This window comes from Rhineura floridana, chromosome 18 (genome assembly GCF_030035675.1).
Source record: "Rhineura floridana isolate rRhiFlo1 chromosome 18, rRhiFlo1.hap2, whole genome shotgun sequence".
In the NCBI taxonomy this organism is placed as follows: domain Eukaryota; kingdom Metazoa; phylum Chordata; class Lepidosauria; order Squamata; family Rhineuridae; genus Rhineura; species Rhineura floridana.
Genome location: NC_084497.1, coordinates 30,320,072 through 30,340,502, shown reverse-complemented (window position 1 = coordinate 30,340,502; position 20,431 = coordinate 30,320,072). Strand labels below are relative to the sequence as shown.

The 20,431-nt window shown below is 43.4% G+C and overlaps 1 protein-coding gene across 5 annotated transcripts in view; it reads right to left on the bottom strand.

Moving 5' to 3' along the window:
- SPEN (spen family transcriptional repressor) overlaps window positions 1-20,431 on the bottom strand; it is a 68,283-nt gene that overhangs the window by 47,135 nt on the left and 717 nt on the right. For 2 of the 5 annotated variants that reach the window (XM_061601734.1, XM_061601735.1), the window contains exons 2-3: window positions 4,204-4,524; window positions 623-1,099 (exon numbers count right to left, since the gene is read on the bottom strand). In XM_061601734.1, coding sequence (XP_061457718.1) covers window positions 623-1,099; window positions 4,204-4,524 — 798 coding nt within the window. Of the gene's footprint in view, window positions 1-622; window positions 1,100-2,888; window positions 3,026-4,203; window positions 4,525-7,101; window positions 7,367-19,149; window positions 19,560-20,431 lie in introns of those variants that run through there. The other 3 variants (XM_061601736.1, XM_061601737.1, XM_061601738.1) reach the window with 3 other exon arrangements.

The window sequence follows — 20,431 nt, the reverse complement described above, 5'->3', positions numbered from 1 at the left end:
TACTTCATATGGCACTCATCCTATTCCAATATTTCCCTCATTCTCCCAGCTTTTTTCTGACAGCCAAAAGCAAAGAGGATGAAGGGGACCCTTGCTCTGCCTGAACAGCATTGCTTTGCCACAGTTCAGCTACAGCTAGTTTAAACCAGCATCCCGTTCATTTCTGACGAATCATGCCTGAAGAGCACAGCGTGGTCATTCTCCAACAAAACATACCAGGAAAAAAATAGCGGTGGGGGGGAGGGGGAACCGCAAGCAAAACAGGTGGACGACTGAGAATTTGCACTGAATTCTTAATAGAAGTGGGAATCCAATCACCTCAACTTTGTTCCACCATTTAGGATGACACATTTTGAAGTGCAGTACAAATAATTGTTGACAGCGCTATTCTTAAAACAGCAGCTCAAATGCTGTGTGTATTTATGGGGAGGGGAGCGATTTTGTGCTCTATGGATTATGTGCAGAACATTTCCCGGGGAGGCACCCCATAATCAGCAGAGGATGCAGGTTTTTGTCAAGGGAGGAGGAAAGATGTTGCAATACCTCATGGGTTATCTTTGGGAATCAACTTTGGGGCCCAGAGCAAAAACATGGCAGTGACACCACAGGGGTATTAACATACCTGTCACTACTGGTACTGCTACTGCTGCTGATTGAATCGCTGCTCGATGATCTGCTCCTAGAGCCACTGCCACTAGGGGACCTGGTAGGCCTTGATGCTTGGCTTGCCAGCCTCTGAGGAGATTGGGTCCTAGACTGGGATGAATGGGGTGACCGACTCCTGCTGTGCTGGTAACTCCGCTCTGGCCTTCTACCTCGTACCTCCCGAGTGAGATCATCCCTGTAGATATCCCTGTGTACCACGCTGGGCAATGTAAACTGCTCCCGGGCCCGAGGTTCATAACGGGGATCATGAGCGTCAAAGCGGCTCGGGCTGCGGCTCCGAGAACTGTAATAGAGTCCATGCTGTAAAGTCCGCTCCCGAGGATCTCTGTAGTAATCCTGATCATAATGTCTTGTCCGATCAAATCCTCCTGTCCCGCGTTCGTGGTGTCCATAGGCACTATGTTCATAAGCACGCTCCCTGTTATCTGAAGCCCTGCATTTAGGAGGGGGAAAATATTTATGTCAATTAGAGAGAGTGGAGAAGGTCCTGACATCATGCAAACATTTAAGGTGCAGCATTGGCTAGCTTCACAGGTAATTAGAAAAAAATCTAAATGGCTATTATCTATTAAGCAAAATGAATGAACTTGGTTCTTTCACACAACTCCTCAGTTGCATCTAGCTACAGCACAGCTTGACACTGATCCCGTTTCACTGAATAAACTGGGCTTTCATGACCAGAGTTCTGCACAAGAGAACAAACTATCTTCTGCAACCTTGAATGATTTCCAAAGAGTTTTAAAAAAAAAAAGCCAGCAATGTCAAATATCATTTTTCTAGGAGCCCAGTGCTCTAGCATGCTAAAGAATAATTGGAACTATTCATATTTTTCATTGCATGAATATGCTGAAGGTTGATCACTAACTGGCACTGGCCATGAAAGCCCCTGTGAAAAGCAGGAGCCAAGGGTTACTTTTTTTCTGTTACTCATTTTTGCTGCTAAGATTCCTAGGATATGATGTCAAAGTAGATTCCTAGGATATGATGTCCTCAGTACAGTGATCCTATTAATTATCCAAGAGGTGAGCATCTTTTAGGCGCTACAGTCAATAAGGAGACAGCGTCATGCCCCCAAAGCAAGATAAATGATCTGCAGATTTACTGGTGAGATATGGGTGTTATTGTAAACAGCTTTGAATCAAAGAAAAGTGGGGTATTAAAATTTAAATAATAAAACTAATTGCAGCAGTTTCTATAGTACACATACAGAACCAACAGTTTGCTCTACTGCATACTTCAGAGTTAAAGAGAACACAATTCCTGTGACTAAGACAGTTCTGTGGTCCAGAACACTGATATGCTTTTTCATATGAAGGTGTTTCAAAACAGAAAGGGAAAGGGCCCAGAAGTCTTCCAACAGTTTAGTATTCTAATTTAGAAAAAGTATCTTTAGTGGCATGGCCAGTAAAAGAAGAAAAATTCAATAAGAAATGCTTGAAGTTTTAGTAATAAGCCAGTGCCTGTGTTAGTTACGAATTTTAACAACCCACTTTAGGGAAGAAGGATTTTAAACCCCTTTGACTTCCAACAGTCTTCTCTGAAAACCAATTAGTCGCTCAAAAGCCATGGATCTCTCTTGTATTTTTGTTTTGTTTAGTCGTCTTAAAAGTGGATTAGAACCTTTCTTGATTATCAAGTGTTCTCTCTTGCTATAAATGCATCTCAAAACACAGGGCCAGTAATCCCTGAGAACAGAGGTGCCTGATGCATCTTAAAGGCTTGTGTTTCTCTGAAATCCTGTCTCCCGAACAATTCAGTTATCTGACAAAAACGCAAAACAAAATTCCAATGCAGGCATTTAAAATGCACAATATACATTTCCAAATATTTGCAACTGTGTGCAAATAAGACGGCAAACTGTTTCTGTGTGTGTGTGTATATATATATATATATTGATTTATTTCAAGCGCTCTCTCTCTTCCTCCTTGAAAGAACAAAAACAAGCAGCGCTCTGCGCCCTACGGAACATTAAGTCAGAGAGAGCTGGTATAATAAAGTAACAGAAGAAGCAATACTCCCTAAAGAGTTACTGTTATAGTAAAAGAGCTCCTTATCCATTAGGAGGACACAGAAGACAGACAAAAGAACTAGCAGAGCTGAAAATCTAATGACTACAGCAGCGCTGATTATCTATTAGTACTAATTACTACTGGAGTTAGTGGAAAGAGGGATTGACTTGGGTTAGGAGAGGGGCTAATATACACAGGGCAGGACATACCAACCTTTTCCAAGTGTGGAAACACGACCTATATTCCCAATTAAATCTAGGGAGAGAATTGTGAACATAACTTCCCCAATTTTGGCCCCTCTTACAGGGGTAATCCACCTTCTTAATGGGCAAGGGTGTCAAAATGATATTTTAGATGAGCGAACAAGAAAAAAATCTTAGTGACAAAAAGGAAAAAAAATCCACTGGAAGCCACTTGTCCCAGATTGACTTGAGGACTCTGTAACCCCCAGACTTCATTCTTCAGGCAGCAAGCACTTCTAAGTACATCCAACAAAAGAGAGTGACTCCAACCCTAAGTCTGAACCGAACAGCTGGTAGACAAGGCACCAAGGTGTGAATGGATGACTGCCTCACTGCTGTCAGGCTAGCAGGCATCCTCTGTCCATCTTTGTAACCATCCAGCCAAGCCAGTTTCCTCTGACGTAGCCATAAGCTGATTATCAACACAATGTCTTTAACGTTAAAGTGCCTTTTCACTCTACTGTGAGTGACAAATGCGCTTTTAACAAGACTAGATAGTAATCCACTCCCCTGGGCCACTGGGATCTTGGCTGTGTATCATCCCACAAATTCGAGGCAGGAGCCATTATTCCAGCACCTTGACAGATGGCCTGTAATTTCCAAGACTTAGCAGTGTCCACCTCCTTCACTTTTGCCAACACCATGAGGAACAGTAATCCCAAGATATACGGAAGTGATGTAGATCCCAAAGTGGAAACATCAAAAGCTGCCTTCTGCTGTCTTCACCATACCATATGTATTCCCACGGCTAGAGGTTGTTTGTAGAATCCAAGATGATGAATGCATAATTTTGAAAAGTCTACTAGAAAATTTTGGAAACAATCCAATTTTATACATAAACTATATACACCAGAAAACCCCCCTGAAAAACTAGGCATCAAGGTTTGCCAAGACTCTGTAGGTCCTACATTCTGAAGATACTCCATACTGGGTTTTGAGACTTGAAGTAACGAAATAAACTCCATCTGATAATAAGGGTACATCCAAGTAAAGCCTTATCGTTATCCAAGGGACGGGACAGTTCTAGAAGAATAGCTCCATAATCGAGGCTGGCCACAGGAAGTCTTCCATCTTAGGACCAAGAATCCAACCAGCTGCAGGAAATATCCTCTACGGATCCACAAGATACCAGCCACTGGGACAGGAATCACTTCCGTTTCCAACCCAAAATAGGAAACGCAGATAATTCCCCAAATCTTAAATCCATCTGGGGGCCCTACACAGGAGTTTGTGTTTCTCACCACATCAAATACAAAATACCTGCCTAGTGAAACCTTGGAACTTACCCATCGAGTCTCCGCTCATAGCGTCCTTCCCGTGCATGAAGCGATGGTGGCGGGCCATACGTGGGCCCACCACCACCTCCTCTGAACCCAGAAACCTCTCTACTACGAGATGCTATGGAAACTGTATCATCCAATCCCCGAGCGGCACTAGGGATGGTTCCTGGTTCATTATAATCCGTCCGAAGGTCTCTGTCACCCATTTTGTTGACGGAATTGTGTGCCTTCTGTGCGCTCTTGATGTCCACAAAATCCACAAATGCTGCCACACCACCTTCTGATCCCCTTTTGGGGAGAATTTTGACACTTTCAACACGTCCATATCTAGGGGGAGAAAGAAAAAAAATCATATGTATTAAAACTCACACAAAATATGCTATCAAACTACATTTATTTGGGTGAAATTCCCAGCATCAGGGCTGTGATCCTAAGCATAAGTATTTGGAATTCATTCCAGTAAGACTTTCATCCAATTGTGTTTCAGATCATAATTTTTGTCTGCTGAAAACATTTCAAACAAAGCTTCTTTCTTTCTTTTCTTTTGAGACAAAAACCTATTTGAACTACATTTGCCTTTAAAGCTGCATCCTCTCCATCATACCCTGAATTTTTTACTTTTAAAATGAATAAAAAAGGTGGGATACAATAGTCAAGTTTTGAATATTCCTAAATATAATATGTGCAAGAATATTTTATCAAGATTAGAAATTATATTAAAAGAAAAAAAGTGTCATATAGATGTTGCACTGCCCAATATGCTTTAATTCAACCAAACTTAAAGTAACAAGACCAAAGGATTTATTAGATGTATGTATTTGCAACCTGCTCTTAGTTGAGTAATAACATTTGTTATTTCCAAAAGAACACATGGTGCTGTACAGTTTTAAAAACAAATCTAACAACAAAGCCCTGCCCGCAGACATACTATCTAATGTTGTGAATCGCAACAATTTAAACTGGGGTTGGAAAAATATTTGGGAATTCCTAAGAAACAGCCTGATAAAATATTTCATATTCCTGGACATTAGCAGCAATGTTTTGCACACACAAGCAGAGAAGTGAGAGGCTGCGATTTTTCCAGCTCTTGTGTAATGCACACAGCCAGAGCTTACTACCAAAGACCAGGAAATTTACAAACTACTGTGTTTAACTGACAAATCTAGGTTTGAATCCAATACTCGGAGCAGACCTACTAAAATCAGTAGGCATAATTAACTAAAGTCCATTGATTTCAATGGGTCTACTCTGAATATGACTTAGTTGCATTCAGCCCCTGGTAATATTCTTAATGCGGCAAAACTGTGGACAGAAGAACGTTTGAAACAATCCAAACCATTTTTAAAAATAAAAAAATTCCCTCCATCAAAATCTTCTAACAGTTCTTTTGCTCAAAATACATTATTCTCTAAGCATCACAGTTCTATAAATGTTCTGTGAATTACCTATATTAAATTAAAAAAATTAATTGAATGAAAAAGATGCATAAAACAAACTAACCTGGAGAAAGAGATGAGAAACAGGGCTGTTATCTCACTAAAGAAAGAGTAAGAACCACTGAGCTGGTCTGACAACCTTTATGTGTCTTTAATTACCCTTTAGCCACTTGCTAGGGCTGGAAAAAAGCTTTCAATTTCGACACACTGGACTCCAGTTTTTAGGAGCCTGAATGAGAATGTTTAGGCACAAGCCCTGCCTCAGCTGCGAAAGAACAAGAGTAAAAACACCAGGCACATGGGGATAGGACTAGCCATTTACCAAAAGCAAGGTCGGATTGCTTAAATGGAAGCTGAGGAACAGGCACCACTTAGGACTACGTGCCAGCACAGATTTGAATGTATACTTGCCCGTTTCTATCACTGTCATTCTATCATACACCAATGAAATCCACAGGACTCATCGGTGTATGAGAACTGGCACTAGCAACAGAAAGATCCACAGGAAGTGGGGCGGATCCTGCTGATGTGGAAAGGCTCAGCATTTCTGCTACACAGAGGGATCCACTCATAAAACAGGACACCAAGACATGCTGAGCATAGCCCACAGGGCAACGTCTCTTGCTCTTCTGCAGAAGCTGAAGCACACGATACTTGGGCATTATTACTCTTTTTTGGGTGGGGTAGAGTTCTCCAATATTAGTTGGCCTAAGACACAAAAGGTGTAGAAAGCTAGTACATTACAAAGGGTTTCGTTTGGATGCATATTATGTGTTTTCAAAACGAAATGATGGGATGATGCCCCAGTTCTGAAACCTCTGCTGGCTACATGAAGCTGCACCGGAGAAATCAGCAGAACCAATCAAAAGAGTGGGGAGGGAGCACAGCTCACTGGTGGAGCACACGCTTTGCAGGTTCAATCCTGGGGACTCCAGTAGCAGAGGACAGGAAAGAAGACCTCTGAAGAGTCTGAGGCCCCGAGGGCAGCCAATGACAGTCAGATAAACTGATCCTGGGCTAGATGGTAACATGGTCTAAACAGGCACATGAGAGCGTCCAACATTTCAGAGGCAGAGACAAAGTTTTAAGTGACGAGGCAATCAGCAGTCACGATTTCTCCATGTACCGTTTTGAAAACATGGCATAGCTGGTGAAGCTGTTGCCAGATTTCTGCCACAGCGATTGCCCTAAATGTTTCAGCTGCAACACAGATGGCACAATACTTGTTTGCTCACACCTAGATGCTCAGGGGTGTGCAACCATTTGGCACAGTGTGCTTTCTCATGCAATAAGCAACCGGGATATATTTGGCAGCTGCTTTTCAAGGAGGGGAGAGTAAAAGTTGCACATCTTCACCAACACACTCACACAAACACAATTAAGATAAAGCAGCTGCATTAGCAGGAATATTTTCACCATCTCTCCCCTAGTGTTGGCTGTGCCTTTCATATACCCTTTAGTCACCCACCATGAAGACTGATCTGCCTGGTGATCCAACTCAGCCCCACCCATTGGCTCTCCTCCAAGCTGCGCCCGTGCAGTTGCCGCTGGAAGGGCAGCTGCATTGCTTCACGCTATCTGATCCAGAAGGGAGGGGAGGGGGAAAGATCTGCAGTGCTGCATCACGGGATCCTTACTGCAGCAGAACAATGCACGGCAAAGGAGATACTTTCTGAAGGGCTGCCGGAGAACGCATGATGGGAAAGATTGTATTTTTCATGGCGGCATTTGCAAGTATCACAACATGGAATCTGCAAGGAGCGACAGCACAGAAATGTTTTGTTGTTGTCTCTGGGGCGACCTTTGTCCAGACACCAGCGGGCTGGGGAGAAACAAAAGGACAGGAGACAACATGACCTTCATCATGCCAAAGAGCAGAGGCCCTCCTGAAACATTTGCTCCATATCTCTATACCGACGTCAGCCTTTCCAAGAAGCCAGTTGTTTCCTAACTGCTTGCAGGCACATTAAAAAACAGCAAGGGGGGGGTGGGGAGGGATTTGCTGCATGCCGGCTCTGAAGATTGCAATGAACGCAAAGCTTCTCTTCCTTTTTTATTTGTTTGCTTGTTTTAGCAGCCTTCACCACCTTGCATGATTCATTTTAATCAATAAGCAACTTGTGGCCTGTCAAGGGGCTGGTTTCATTCTGTTTTGCTTTTCGGTGGCATACAAGAAGCTCTATGTGCAAGAAGAATCCTCTAAGGGCATGAAGGCATCTTCTCAGTTCTCTGGCACAATGTGGGAGACCTTTCCATCCATTTGTTCATTTAAGGCACCTCTGAACACAGGAGAGCAAACCTGGAACCACCACCACCAAGCTCCACAAGGCTAGGACAATCCAGTTTTTCAGGACTGTTATGGTTAAAACATTGTCAGCATTCACCTTAGACCAGGTTTCCACGAGGAAGCTTCCAGGGCGGCACAGCTGGGCTCCTCCCCCTTGCTGCCACCCAAATTCCTTCTTTGACAATGGGCCCTGGGCAGGTGGTAGTTTTCCAGGCTCAATTAAGCTGGCTTCTTCATTGTCACCCTCAGCCTACGTATCGCCACAAGACAAGACTCTGCTGAACTGGGAAAATGGGGAAGCCTGAGCAAGCTGCCTGCTAGAATCCACCATCACATTCCAAAACTACTAAAGTAAACTATTGGCATTTTTTGTTGTTGTTAACTATCGTCAATAAAACTAATTACAGATGATTATGACACTGATGACATTAAACCTATAGAGACAGAAGTCTGTAAAGGCCACTAGAAAAGATATGGCTGTTTTACAAAATGGGTGTGTGTGTGTGTGGCAAGAATGAGAGCCAATTCAGGGCTGTTCCCCAAAGACAGACAAGTTTCATTCTAACGAGGATAGGCTGGCATGACGTTCGGAAGTCAATATTCCGTCACTGAATCTTTCTTTGCTGTTGAACCATTCTACTAATCTCACTTGGCATCTCAGTCTTAAGATTACACACACAAGTTCTATGCAGTCAATTCAGTCCTCTTTACAGCATGGCAATGAAAAAGAACTTGTGGTCTGAAAAGCTGAGTTCTCCCCAGCCACTGAAAGCAGAACGCTGAATTGCTGCTGCTAGGATTCCAAGGGCCCAAGGCAGAAGGCAGGTGAATTAACAATGCCGATTAGGATAAAACCATATTCACAACTTCTGCAAAGTGTACTTAACAACCAAAAAAAGAGTGTGCAAAATATAGGGTTGGGGGGGGGGAGAGATTCCATTCACTGTTTTACAAGTAAATCTTCTTTAGACAAATACTACCTTTGCTCAGATCTGTACAGGATGTGAAAAAAGTGTACACACACACACACACACACAGTGGCTAACCACTACAGACATTTCTGTATCACATACCTTTGTTCATGTCAATGTAACCCAACCAAATGCGGCCAACTGAATTGCTGATTCTTTTGCCATGGGCTCTGGCAGGTTAACAATGCACATGCATTTTTTTTAAAAAACAAAACAAGCCCCAATTAAATTATAGGTACTGCAGGCCTGAAACACCTACAGGTAAATTGATTTAAGTGGTATGAATAAAACAAGGTAATCATCCTATGTTGCCTGTTACATCCCTTCTCATTACCCTGCTTGAATGTCTATAGGAACAGATCCATAAGAAAGTTGCCAGCATTTCCCTCCCTATCGACTGACGCCCTAGAACAGTGTTCCCAAGCTGTGGGTCATGTAAGTGCATTGCAGCCTTTATAAGTAAACCCAAACAATTACTAAATTTAATCTATAACTGGTGCGATGAATACCTCTGACAGCTTTTTTTGTTGTTGTCATATTATAATAGTGCATTGATGCTTGTAACCAAACGTTGGAAAGGCTCAAGTCGTGCATTTCGACACTTTTGAACCGCTCTTTGGCAACGGGGAAGACCTAAGGTCCAAAATACACACGACAGCAAATCAAAAGGTCACCATACCAAGTATGTAAATTTGTACGTGTACAAAAAGGTTGGGAACCCCTGGCCTAGAAATATGTTCTCAATCTCTTATATTGGTTAGTGACGGGCAAGTAACCCAATGCACATAAAGTTTACACCTTGAGATGGTAAATCAGGGTGTGTTAGGCATGCTGCTGGCCTGTCAGGCATAAAATAATTTGCTTTATAGTACCAACATCTTCATTTTATGCTCCATCAAAACATTCAATCCTTGTTTCACATTACAGTTGCTAAGCAACTGTTGTCACATGCATGTTTAGAAGGGATAAGTTTAGCATATATACCACACTGTGATAAATGCTGAACATGTGGCAAAAAATGTTGGTGTAAAGGAAATGGCACGTCATCATCCTCAAAACTGTTCTCAAATCCCTCATGTGAAAACTACGCCAGAGTATGCTCTTGATATTCAGGACAAGTTTGGTTAGCCTAAAAGGGAGAAAGGGTTGCAAAGAAATGCAACATTCAATAAAGCTTTCCTCCTTTAAAAATGGGGTAGTTTTCCCCAAATGAAGGGGACAGCCAGCTGGAGATGGCATGCCTATGAAAAACAAAAGGAAGTGCACTCTTTTGCAGCATCAAATGGAACTGGTTGCCGCTCTTAACTGCCAGAACATTTTTGGCTTTCACCACAGACACAGAAGGAGCACACGGCAGCCCTTATCGGCATCTATAGAGCTGAACGGCCAATGCCAGTTTGCTGATGGAATTTCTGGCTGTGCATCATTCTAGTCTATCTTTGACAAGATGGCAGACAAAAGCTATTTTCAAAAGCCCCTATACACCCCTCCCCTCACGGATATGCATTTATTTTAATTTCTTTATTGCTAGCACCCAACAAAAAGGTCCATCCACCTGCAACCCACAATTCTGATTTATCCAAAAACAAAGTAATCTGTAGCACTGTGGACACCCAGAAGAGGCCAACTCTTACTTCCGATACTTGCGATAATACACACACAAACACACACACACAACGTTAGGCATAGAAAACCTCACAAGAGGAAATTGGGAAAGATGATGATACCGCTTCAGAGGGGGACAAGGGGAGGGGGAACAGCCAAGTCTCGCCAGTGTGCGCTCATATTTCAAGAAGCGAAGGAAGAAGCTGCAGGTGGACTGATGTTTTTATTTGCCAATGCCCCAGTTCAGGGTGGGGCAAGCACTCAACGTGCAACTCACACCAATCTTTGAAGGCTGAAGCTTTGGACTACAGACGCATAATTAGGCAGACTGAGCACCACAAAAGGCTAAATGCAAGGTGTAAGGCTAGCAATCGCTTTGACACACAACTTCCTGCCATGAAGGAAGAGGGTTCTTTCCAGCACATGCCATGACACCAGCTGGGGCGGCATGAGAAGACTTGCACTGGCAGAGCGTTCTGCCTGAGTCCTCAAGGAAGTCAGGAGGAGACTGCGTGCACGTAAGAATGTGCAGGTGTAGGGAAGGTTACTTTTAGAAATAACGTCTGGGCTCCTGAACAATAAGGACAAAGTTCTGCCCTCGGATCAACTTCGCACCGTGAGCAAAGAGGTCAGAGTCCGGTGTTTTCCCATTCTAACATGAGGATAAAGAGACTTACATAGACCAAAAAAATAAGAGTTCTGAAAACCGGGACTGGGGGTTCATTAAATGCAGTAGACAAAAATGTCACTCAAGCCAGAGCTACCTCAATGCTTCTTAACCCATAGTTCAGAGTCAGGATGACATCACTCTGTGTCCAAAGGCCAGCTTGGCATAGGCTCCCTAGAGAAGCTCCCCAAGCAGAAGGGAATTCCCTCACAACGTGGTTAAAGTCAGCCAAAAGGAAGGCCTTCCCCTTGCTTGCTGGATTTAAAAATCCGCCTCTGCTTTCCTTGCACAAATGTGTGTCTTCACAGCAATGATGAAACCAAAGATAACTGACACTGGTGGGCTGCAGCTGCTCAGTGCTGTTGCCCACAGACAACAATGAAAGTTCCAGGGTACCACAACATACCAGTCAGTACTATAAATGGATAACTTCTGTTGCTTTGGAAAACGTTTCACAAACGAATCGACTTGCAGTCATAAAGGTCTCCCTTTGGGAGAAAGGGTGGCATATAAATTTAATAAATAAAAGGGTTATATTCAACGTTAGTCCCACTCAGAATAGACCCACTGAAATTAATGGACATGGCTAATTTAGGCCCACACATTTCAAATGACTGATACTCAGCTTTTCGTTTTTTCCTTTTAAGTTATCCTTCCTACAGTATATAACACAACTTGCCACTGTGACGGCAACATACTGCCTAACAGAAGCAGCACCCGCATTATCCCTGTACAGTTCTAGGCCAGAGCTAGTACAATGGCAAAAATTATGGAGGAGTCAAATTGCAATCACTTCCCCGTATAAACCAAGAGACTGGTGACAGCATGTCATGCTTAGCCCTGACCCGGTAGCAGAAAAGGAGTTCTCCAAGGACAAACCTGACTCTCCACAGACCGAGGGCCTTGGGGAGCAGGCAGAGTCCCTTGAGTCAGTTCGGAGGATGCCTTTAAGGGGCAGAGGCAGCCCCCAGGCTTCAAGGACGGTGGTGCCAAAAGGTCCCGCTCCAAGACTGGCAAAATAGCATGCGTCTATGGGCCCAGAGTCATCATACTCCTCATGAGTAAGGGGCCTAGTGGCGAGGAAGCAATCCCCAATGCTCCTTCACCATCAGCAGTGTGGTTAGGGTGGGGGCAGTCTAGGAGGGAAGAGTACAGAAGGCCTCCCTCTTGATCCTTCTGCTTGCTGGCTCTGTGTTCCCAAATGCAGACGCCCCTCCTTGCCGAGTCACTCCCTGTGGCACTGATCTTGCGCAGCTGCCTGACCTCACCTCTGGATCGTGTTCTGGACCTGAACTGATTCCCTGTGCTTGACCCTGGTTTGTTTGGACTGTATGGCCCCTTCAACCCTCCTCTCCTTGGTGAGAGGCTTATACCCTCTGAGGGCACCCACTAGAGCATGACACAGTGGGGAAGGAATGGGAGGGAGGGAGGGAGAGAAAAACGGATGGTATGAAATATAAGCTTTAAAAATAAATACAAGAAAATAAATAAAAAACAAGAGAATTTTTTAATTAACATTTCCAAAAGTCCACTGGGAACATATGCAGCTAGGGCAGCCCCCCCCCCAAATCTGGCCCAAAGTGTCTCCTTTTCATCACCTCCACAATTAGGCTTGAAAAAAGCCCTCCCTCTAGTGCCTCAAGCCTAGCTGCTGTTGGTGGGGGCAACTGGGTAATCTTCCCAGGTTAGCCCAGGAAAAGGTGTTTTCTGTGGCAGTGCCTAAGCGGTGAACCTCCTCCCCACAGGTGTGTCTCACACCTCTTTACAGTGGCCTCTGACACTTCGAGACATACATTTTTAGGATCCACCTTATTCTTGAAATTGTAATTAATAACAATGCATACGCCATTGGTAAAGACTGGCCTATACCAGCTCCTTGAGTATCTCAGGTGCACAGGCAAACTGCCGTTCGTTGTCTATTCGGCTGTAAGCCTGAAGCCAACACAAGCAACTAGCAGTCAATTTATTTCATCAAGTTTAGTCATGATGGGCAAGAGCACAACCACTACTGCCACCTCCCACGCCAAAAGCATAGAAATGGTTGCAGACTAAGAACATGGAGAAAACGTTTCAGCAGCTCTATGAACTCCAGGATTTTAGAACAAGCAACACATGAGATCATCTTACAACACAAGTGACCTTTGTCTCAGCTTTACAGCACAAGAGAGATTACAATCACCTCTGCATCATATTTCTTTACAACTTTTTTACATCTGGCAGACAAAGCGATAGTTTACAATGAGAGATTATGATTGTCTGCTCCAACTTTTCCCTCAGATCATTTAATTACCTCCTTATCAGACATGTCCAGTTTCACAAAAGTCAGCTAAGATTCCTGGCGCTAATTTAGGTTAATTAGAATTATGTAGAATACAAAAGGCTGAAATCCTAGCACAATTACTAGGAATCAAGTCCCATTTAACAGAGCAGAATTTGCTTCTGGATAATCAGGTTTGGGATCCGACTGTGCGGCTTGCTTTGGGAAGGTTATGGGGCTCAATGCATATCTTTCTTAAATAGCCAAGAGACTTGCACAACAGGGCACAGATCATATGGTGGAATGTCTGACATGGTTTCATTTTATGGTATCAAAATGAACTGGAAAGGAACACAAATGTAACTATTTAAAAGCAGGCTTTGGAACTACTGTTACTACCAAGGCACAGCTATGTGTGATGTTTAAAGAAAATATCTTACAAGCAGTTTCACTAGTTGACAGAAACTAGAGGTTTGACTGCTTTGTGGCTTTTATTGACTTGAAATGTTATTTATAGAACACTGTCAGAATGCAAAGAGCTGTGTTCTCCTCACAGGAAATTTCATGAAGTAGGTCATGACGACTACCACATCCAAAGTGTCAGGCTTGCTCAAGTCCATCCCAAAATCCATGGCTGAATCTGATGATGTGCGACCACCCCTCCTATTCAGATACTCATTCTGTGTCCAGTGGACTGGCAGGCTGTTTAAAGGAAGGAAGTATTCAAGGATTTCTCTCAAGGTACCCACTGAGTCCTACCCAGCCGCCTCAGCTGTTTAACAAGCAGGTAGATCTGAGGAAACCTTTACGTTGCCAAGTAGAACAGGGCAGAGCAATTCTGTCAGCCACAGCGTAGTAATGATCCAACAGCTACAACCAAGAAGCCTCTGCTTTCCTTCTGCAAGGGATCAGATCACAATGAGGGAAACAAAACTGCAATAAGGCAGCAAACCAAGCTTTACCAATATCAATTGCAGTTATTTTGTCTCTTGGATCTCTATTCATCATTAGAAGGAAACTCTACATTCTCCCTACTGATTCATTCCCTCTCTGCACCAAACCCCCTTCCTTTCTCAAGTCAGATGGAAAACGGGGCTCACAAAGACAGGAGCAGTTGACTTCAAGAGATGTGTATAAATATCCAGCTCCGCCCTCACACACCCCTCCCTGTCCAACATTGAAAGTGCGCTTTCACTGGCCATGCAGGGGCACTGTAGTGCTCAGAGAAAACAGCTGCCTAGAGATCCAGCTGCACATACTCATTTCTGCTGGGGATGCAAACGGCAGGCAGCATGCAGCTGGAGCCTGATCTTCAAGGGCGAGTTTGCACTGCTTATATGCATTAGAACAGAGGCAGTCAACACAGTACCCTCCAAATGTTGTGGACTCCAACTCCTATCAGCCCCCCAGGCAGCATGTGACGGATGACAGGAACTGGCATCCAACAAAAACCGGAGGGCACCACACCGGCTACCTCTGCATTAGCAGAAGGGAAGAGCAATGAGCTTGTAAATTGTGTATACTATGCAACCATGAAACTGAAATCTCTAGAAATAAAATAAGGAATGTACAGGGGGGAAACATGTCTTGAAGGCTGTCAATCACGTCTGGTGTTTTTCCCCCTCAAGATGATTCAGGACTGAAAAACAGGATTAAAATGAAAAGAAAATATTAAAAGATCACTTTACATGCATCTTGTGAATTCAAAATAGCACAAGCCCTTGAGAAGCACTCATGTTCATGATGCTCATCTTTAACTGTTAGCAAAGTAAAGTTACACACTCATTATCTTTTGTGCTTAAAATAGAACTAGTAGAGAGGCAAAAGTTCCTATTTTTTCTCCTCAACTTAATCAAAGGGAAACGTGGACATTTGGCATTTGTGTAGAGGACGAACGTTACTATATTTAGCCTCCTTCTCTCTGCAAGCTGCCGTGCATCTGCTTCAATAGTGGGAAATCACTCCAGTGTTTCAATGACTGCAATGATTTGGGCACAGTAACGCTAGCGAAACAAACACTTTCAGTTACAACTGATCAACTACTCCGATTTCTAGCATAACCCATAAAAGGAAGGGCACCGTAGGTGTTCCAGATACCTTGCAAGTATTTCACAGAAAGCCACCAACCTCAATGCAGGCAAGAGAAGAACTGACTTGAGCAAAGTGAATTTGGCCTGTATTTTAAACAATCATCAACTTCACAAATATTAGATTATTAACATGGAATTGAAAAGCCCAGCTTTAAAGGAGGCATATGATCAGTCGACACCATCTCAAGAGACTAGAACAGAAAAGATCTGCATTTTAAGATTTGCACATGGTTCACCCTTCACCACACCTGCCACCTGGACTGGATGCTCCATGGGGGAAATGGACCTATTTTGCCCTTCTGAAACTCTACAAACTGCTGTGTACATACAAAGCAATGTATAAATAATTGTATCTTTGACACAAGCTCCACTTCAGGGCAGTTTTCAAACAAGCGATAGCCAAAACATTTACAAAAACACAAATAAAATGACAGGTAGCCATGCTCATTTTTCAAGACTCAAAAAGTTGCTCATCATTTTCTGACATTTTGGTTGGTCCTAATATTACCAAGAGCAAAGAAAGTTTGAGACTTCCTAGTCTCCCTCCTCAATTCCCTTTATAGGTTTTTTTTTAAAGAAGTGTGTCCCATTCTGAACCACTTAAGTTTTTCCTCTTTAAAAACGAGCCATTGCTAAATGTACTTTATTTGGAACCCAGAAATTAATAAGCAATGAATGTCTTGTCCCAAAGTGTTCTCTTCTGAAATGAGGATGTTTTACCACTACCAATTAGAATGGCTACATTTCACACTGGTGTGCTGTTAACAGAGGCTAATATTTGGCTATGCCTGCCTTTTATGTCTGGCAATACATCAGTAAGGCATAGGTAGCTCTTGTGCCTCTGTAGCTTAAGGATGGTAATTACTGCTTGCTCAGGCTCTCGGCGTATTCTTTGCCCTATTTTCAGACTGGGGGGATGGGTGGGAACTTTGTGGAGCCCAGCTCAATCTGAAGATTTTTCTCTCAAAACTAAAGGAGGCCTTCTCCAAAAATTAAACCTCACACATTCTATAGGCAAACACAGGAAGCAGCATGCACGCGTGTATGTGTGTACACACCCATATACATATGGATAAATATCATATAGCACAGCTATCCTCTGGCCACAAGATAGCAATGCAATTAGTGTGCATCTTGGCTCTTCCTTCCCGCCCCCCTCCAACTCAGGGACATACAAAGGAAGGGCTGCTCTACTGTCAGTGATTACAATGGGTTTCTGCCAACCGAAACTCAATCCAACATATATACCTGATAGTTAAAGAATTCAGTACTCCAAGTGGCTAGAAGCAGATGGAAAATGCTTTTGCGTATTTGGCTGTATCAATTCTGGAATATGCAGTTCAATACTTACAAGTCTTTCCCCATCCCACTCCCCAATTTCAAATAGAGGAGCCGAATAAATCTGACTTGGAAATCTAAACGCATACACACTAAATTTCAAGACCTATATTTAAACTGATGGCACATTCAGAAAGATGAAAGAAAGAGCCAATTAATTCAGATCCTTCCATTTTTCCAATCCATCACTAAGCAACAGCGCCATGGCAACTTTGTCCAGAATTAAAAATGTTCTGTGAAAACAGGGTGAAGGAGACACACTGAAAAGCCAAAATTAATTCTCGTTGGAGGAATCCTTCGGCAATCTTGCTTCATAAGCCTATAATGAATTTAAAAAAACAGCACTCCAAAACCTATTCTATCACTGTCATGCAACTAGAATTATTGACACAACAGAAAATTATTTACATATCATTTTAAGCTCCATTTATCTGTATTTCCAGCATAAGGCATGATAACGATAATTTATTAATGGCAACTGACAATTTCTAAATGAGAAAACAAGGCACCTCCTTCAATTTTATGTTAACAGCTACCAAGATACGAATGGTTGAATTATACCTCTCTTATACCTAGATTTTAACTTCTTCCGATCAAACATTTAAGCTTCTGTTCTGCCACTGTGTTTCATACCATTTGGCACAAGGTTATTCTTACAGATTTGAGCAGAGGCTGTCCTTGACCCTTTACAAAACCTGAAGAAACTGTTTGGAAGGGGATGTCCCTTGTGCCCCCCTCAGTGGCTGCAACAACTGCTCTTTTCTACTAATCTTTTCCCTTTGCAGGTTTTGGAGGAAGCTCCACAGCTAAGGCAGCTGTAACAAGGGAGATGGATGAATTCTCTGGTTACGCCACTCTGCTAACGCTGCCTGCTTTGCAAGGCTCCCCCGCCTCCCTGTGCGCAGCCTGAGATCAGCTCTGTTCTTTCCTACATAAACTGGGCCGCCATTTTAGAAAGGCATTCACACAAGCCAAACCACTGCACCATTCACCGCTTGAAAAAGGAACCTCTCCCTACACATTTCCTCCTTCCTAGCCTATGGAGTATGAAGGAGCACTTTTTTTAAAAAGCATCAAAATGCTACATAAAAACAGGCAGGGCTGCTGAGACAAGCCAGGCTGCACGCTGCCAATCACAGCAAATGCTGCAACGCACCGTTTGCATGAATGTGCACCTTCCTCTCTCAGCCACTGAAACCAACACACACACACAAAAGCCAGACAAGGCAGAGAGGAAACCACGAGGAAAGAAAAAGCAGGCCAGGAACCAGTTGTTCCCACACATGTTTCATTCTGCATAGAGGAACACGTTTTCCTCTCCCCCTGCCAATGAAACATTACAGGGCTGAAGTAGGAACGGATATCAGTTTCTCTGACATTAACACCTCCACACCTGAATCAAGCTGCTTGGTCTTCCTCTCCACATCCAAAACTGCAATACTGGGGAGGAGGGAGAGGAAGCACCCTTCCTCTCAGCATAAATATATTAGCTCACTCCCACCACTATATGACCAGCTTTAAAAGTTACGAAATGAGTTGAGCCAAAATCTTTGGCACAAATTCAAAATATTTACTGAACAACAACAAGCAAGCAAAGGTCAAGTAACTCAAGAGCTTCCATTTAACAAAGCTGGGCAGTTCCACTGTCATTCCTCCCTGCTGCTTCCCCAGCCAAGCTTGTTCTCCATGAGGGAGCAACCAGGTCTATTTTTCCCATGGTGACTCATTAGACACACTCCATAATTTTCCTACTCTAAACAGTAGCAAGAAAATTACAAAGAAAGTTACAAGCCTTTTCAGAGTCTCAAACTGGAAACTACTTTAGCTGAACAAACCACTTGTCTAGTATTCTGCCTATCAGTTTTCTTCCACAAAGCCATCAACACATGGCGCTCCCTCCTACAACCATCACCAAGGATTCATCCACCACTAAGCAGACTTACACAAAAGCAAACACACAAGAGAAGGTGGTGATGTTAACAATTATTAAGCCAAAGAGAAAAAATGCCCTTTCTTGTTCGGTAAGACAAGGCAAGCAAATATTATTTTTGTTTGGCTGGGCCTAAGGCAGCAAGAAAAATATTAAAAATCCAGAATTAGCTGTTTTAGAAAACTGCTCCATTGCAAAGGGAACCAGAGAAAGTTGTATTCAAGGAGGATTTCGGCTTCTGTTGACTCAAACTTGTGCTTGAATTGCCAAGTCCCAAGTGTTTCCTTCATAAATTGACTGATGAGCCAAGTAAGCAAAATAAATAAATGAATAAATAAAAATAAAAAATAAACAGATCAGGGAGTGCGCACCTGAAAATGACAATATTTCATCCACACTGTGTTTAGGATACGACAAAAAAAAAACACCCTCAGTTCCAACAGTGGGTCATGCTGGTACAAAAATGCAGAAAGAAGAAATCAACACATCTCTTCAGGTAAAAGCTGCTTCCATTCCAGGATGCCCTTAGAAAAACTCAATCCATGACAATGGTGTCATTTGCAGTAGCCTTCCACTTCTTCCAATCCTTGGATCAGTTGTCTTTCGCTCTGCAAGTCTGAAATTCCCTTAGTATTTCTAAGACTCCAAGTGCAAGAGATGATCCTTAAGCACAGCACCTCTGAAAATCTTTCTCTCTTGGATCCAAGGGATTTCCATTTCCACCAGATCCTCAGGGGCAAGCACGAACAGAGATTCCTACAATGCTCAGAGGCAGTTTTCCCTGTGAAAGGGTTTTCTTCAGACTCAGTTCCAGGTCCAGTCTTAGGTTCTCCCTTTCCACATACACAGCCACTTTGTGGGGAACTCCATTCTCCCACCCCCAACCCAAAGCATCTTGCTTTACATCTATGTCTGCCCCTCCTGATTCCATCCCCCACATCTGCCCAACTTGTAGTATTTGATCTCTCTCCCCCCCTCTCTCATACACCCCTCTCTCCCTTTCCTTTCTGCTTTCACACAACTCCAAGAGGAAAATGTTCTCCCTCCCTCCTGGAAGAAGCACCTCATGTGGGGAGGGGGAGTTAACTTCCTGAATCTCCTCTGACCCCAGTGAAGATTCCTCACAGTTGTCTTGTTCCTGGTGATGGCACTCCTTTCCCCAGTTTACTAACTCCCCCTCCCCATCTGAGATTGCAGAATTAGCTACATGGCTCTTCCCACCCACCCTCTTCCTCAAGAGTTGTTTGTTTACACTCTCCCAAAACCCACAAACCTTCATTATCTGGAGGAGTCACTGCTCCCTTTTCCCTCCTCCTCCCAACACCTTCTCAGAGGCAACTTCCCTGGGCCCTTGCTACCACTTAGGGCCTGCCCCCAATTTCCTCAGCCTGGGATTCCCTTCCATTTTATGGTAGGGGCTGATCCCACACCCTAGCCCTTCTCCCACCCCTTTCCTTTTTCTTACCCTTCCTTTCCTTTCCCACCAGGAAGAGAGGCTCTCTTTATGCGACTTAAATCACCCTGAGGGTGCGAGAGGGAGATCTCGAGTATTTTCTTTTGCCTCACTGCTGTAACCTTCACCCCCCCCACACACACACACACCTGGGTAGACCTATCACCAGGATCGCTCATTTTCATCTAGGGAGAATATAC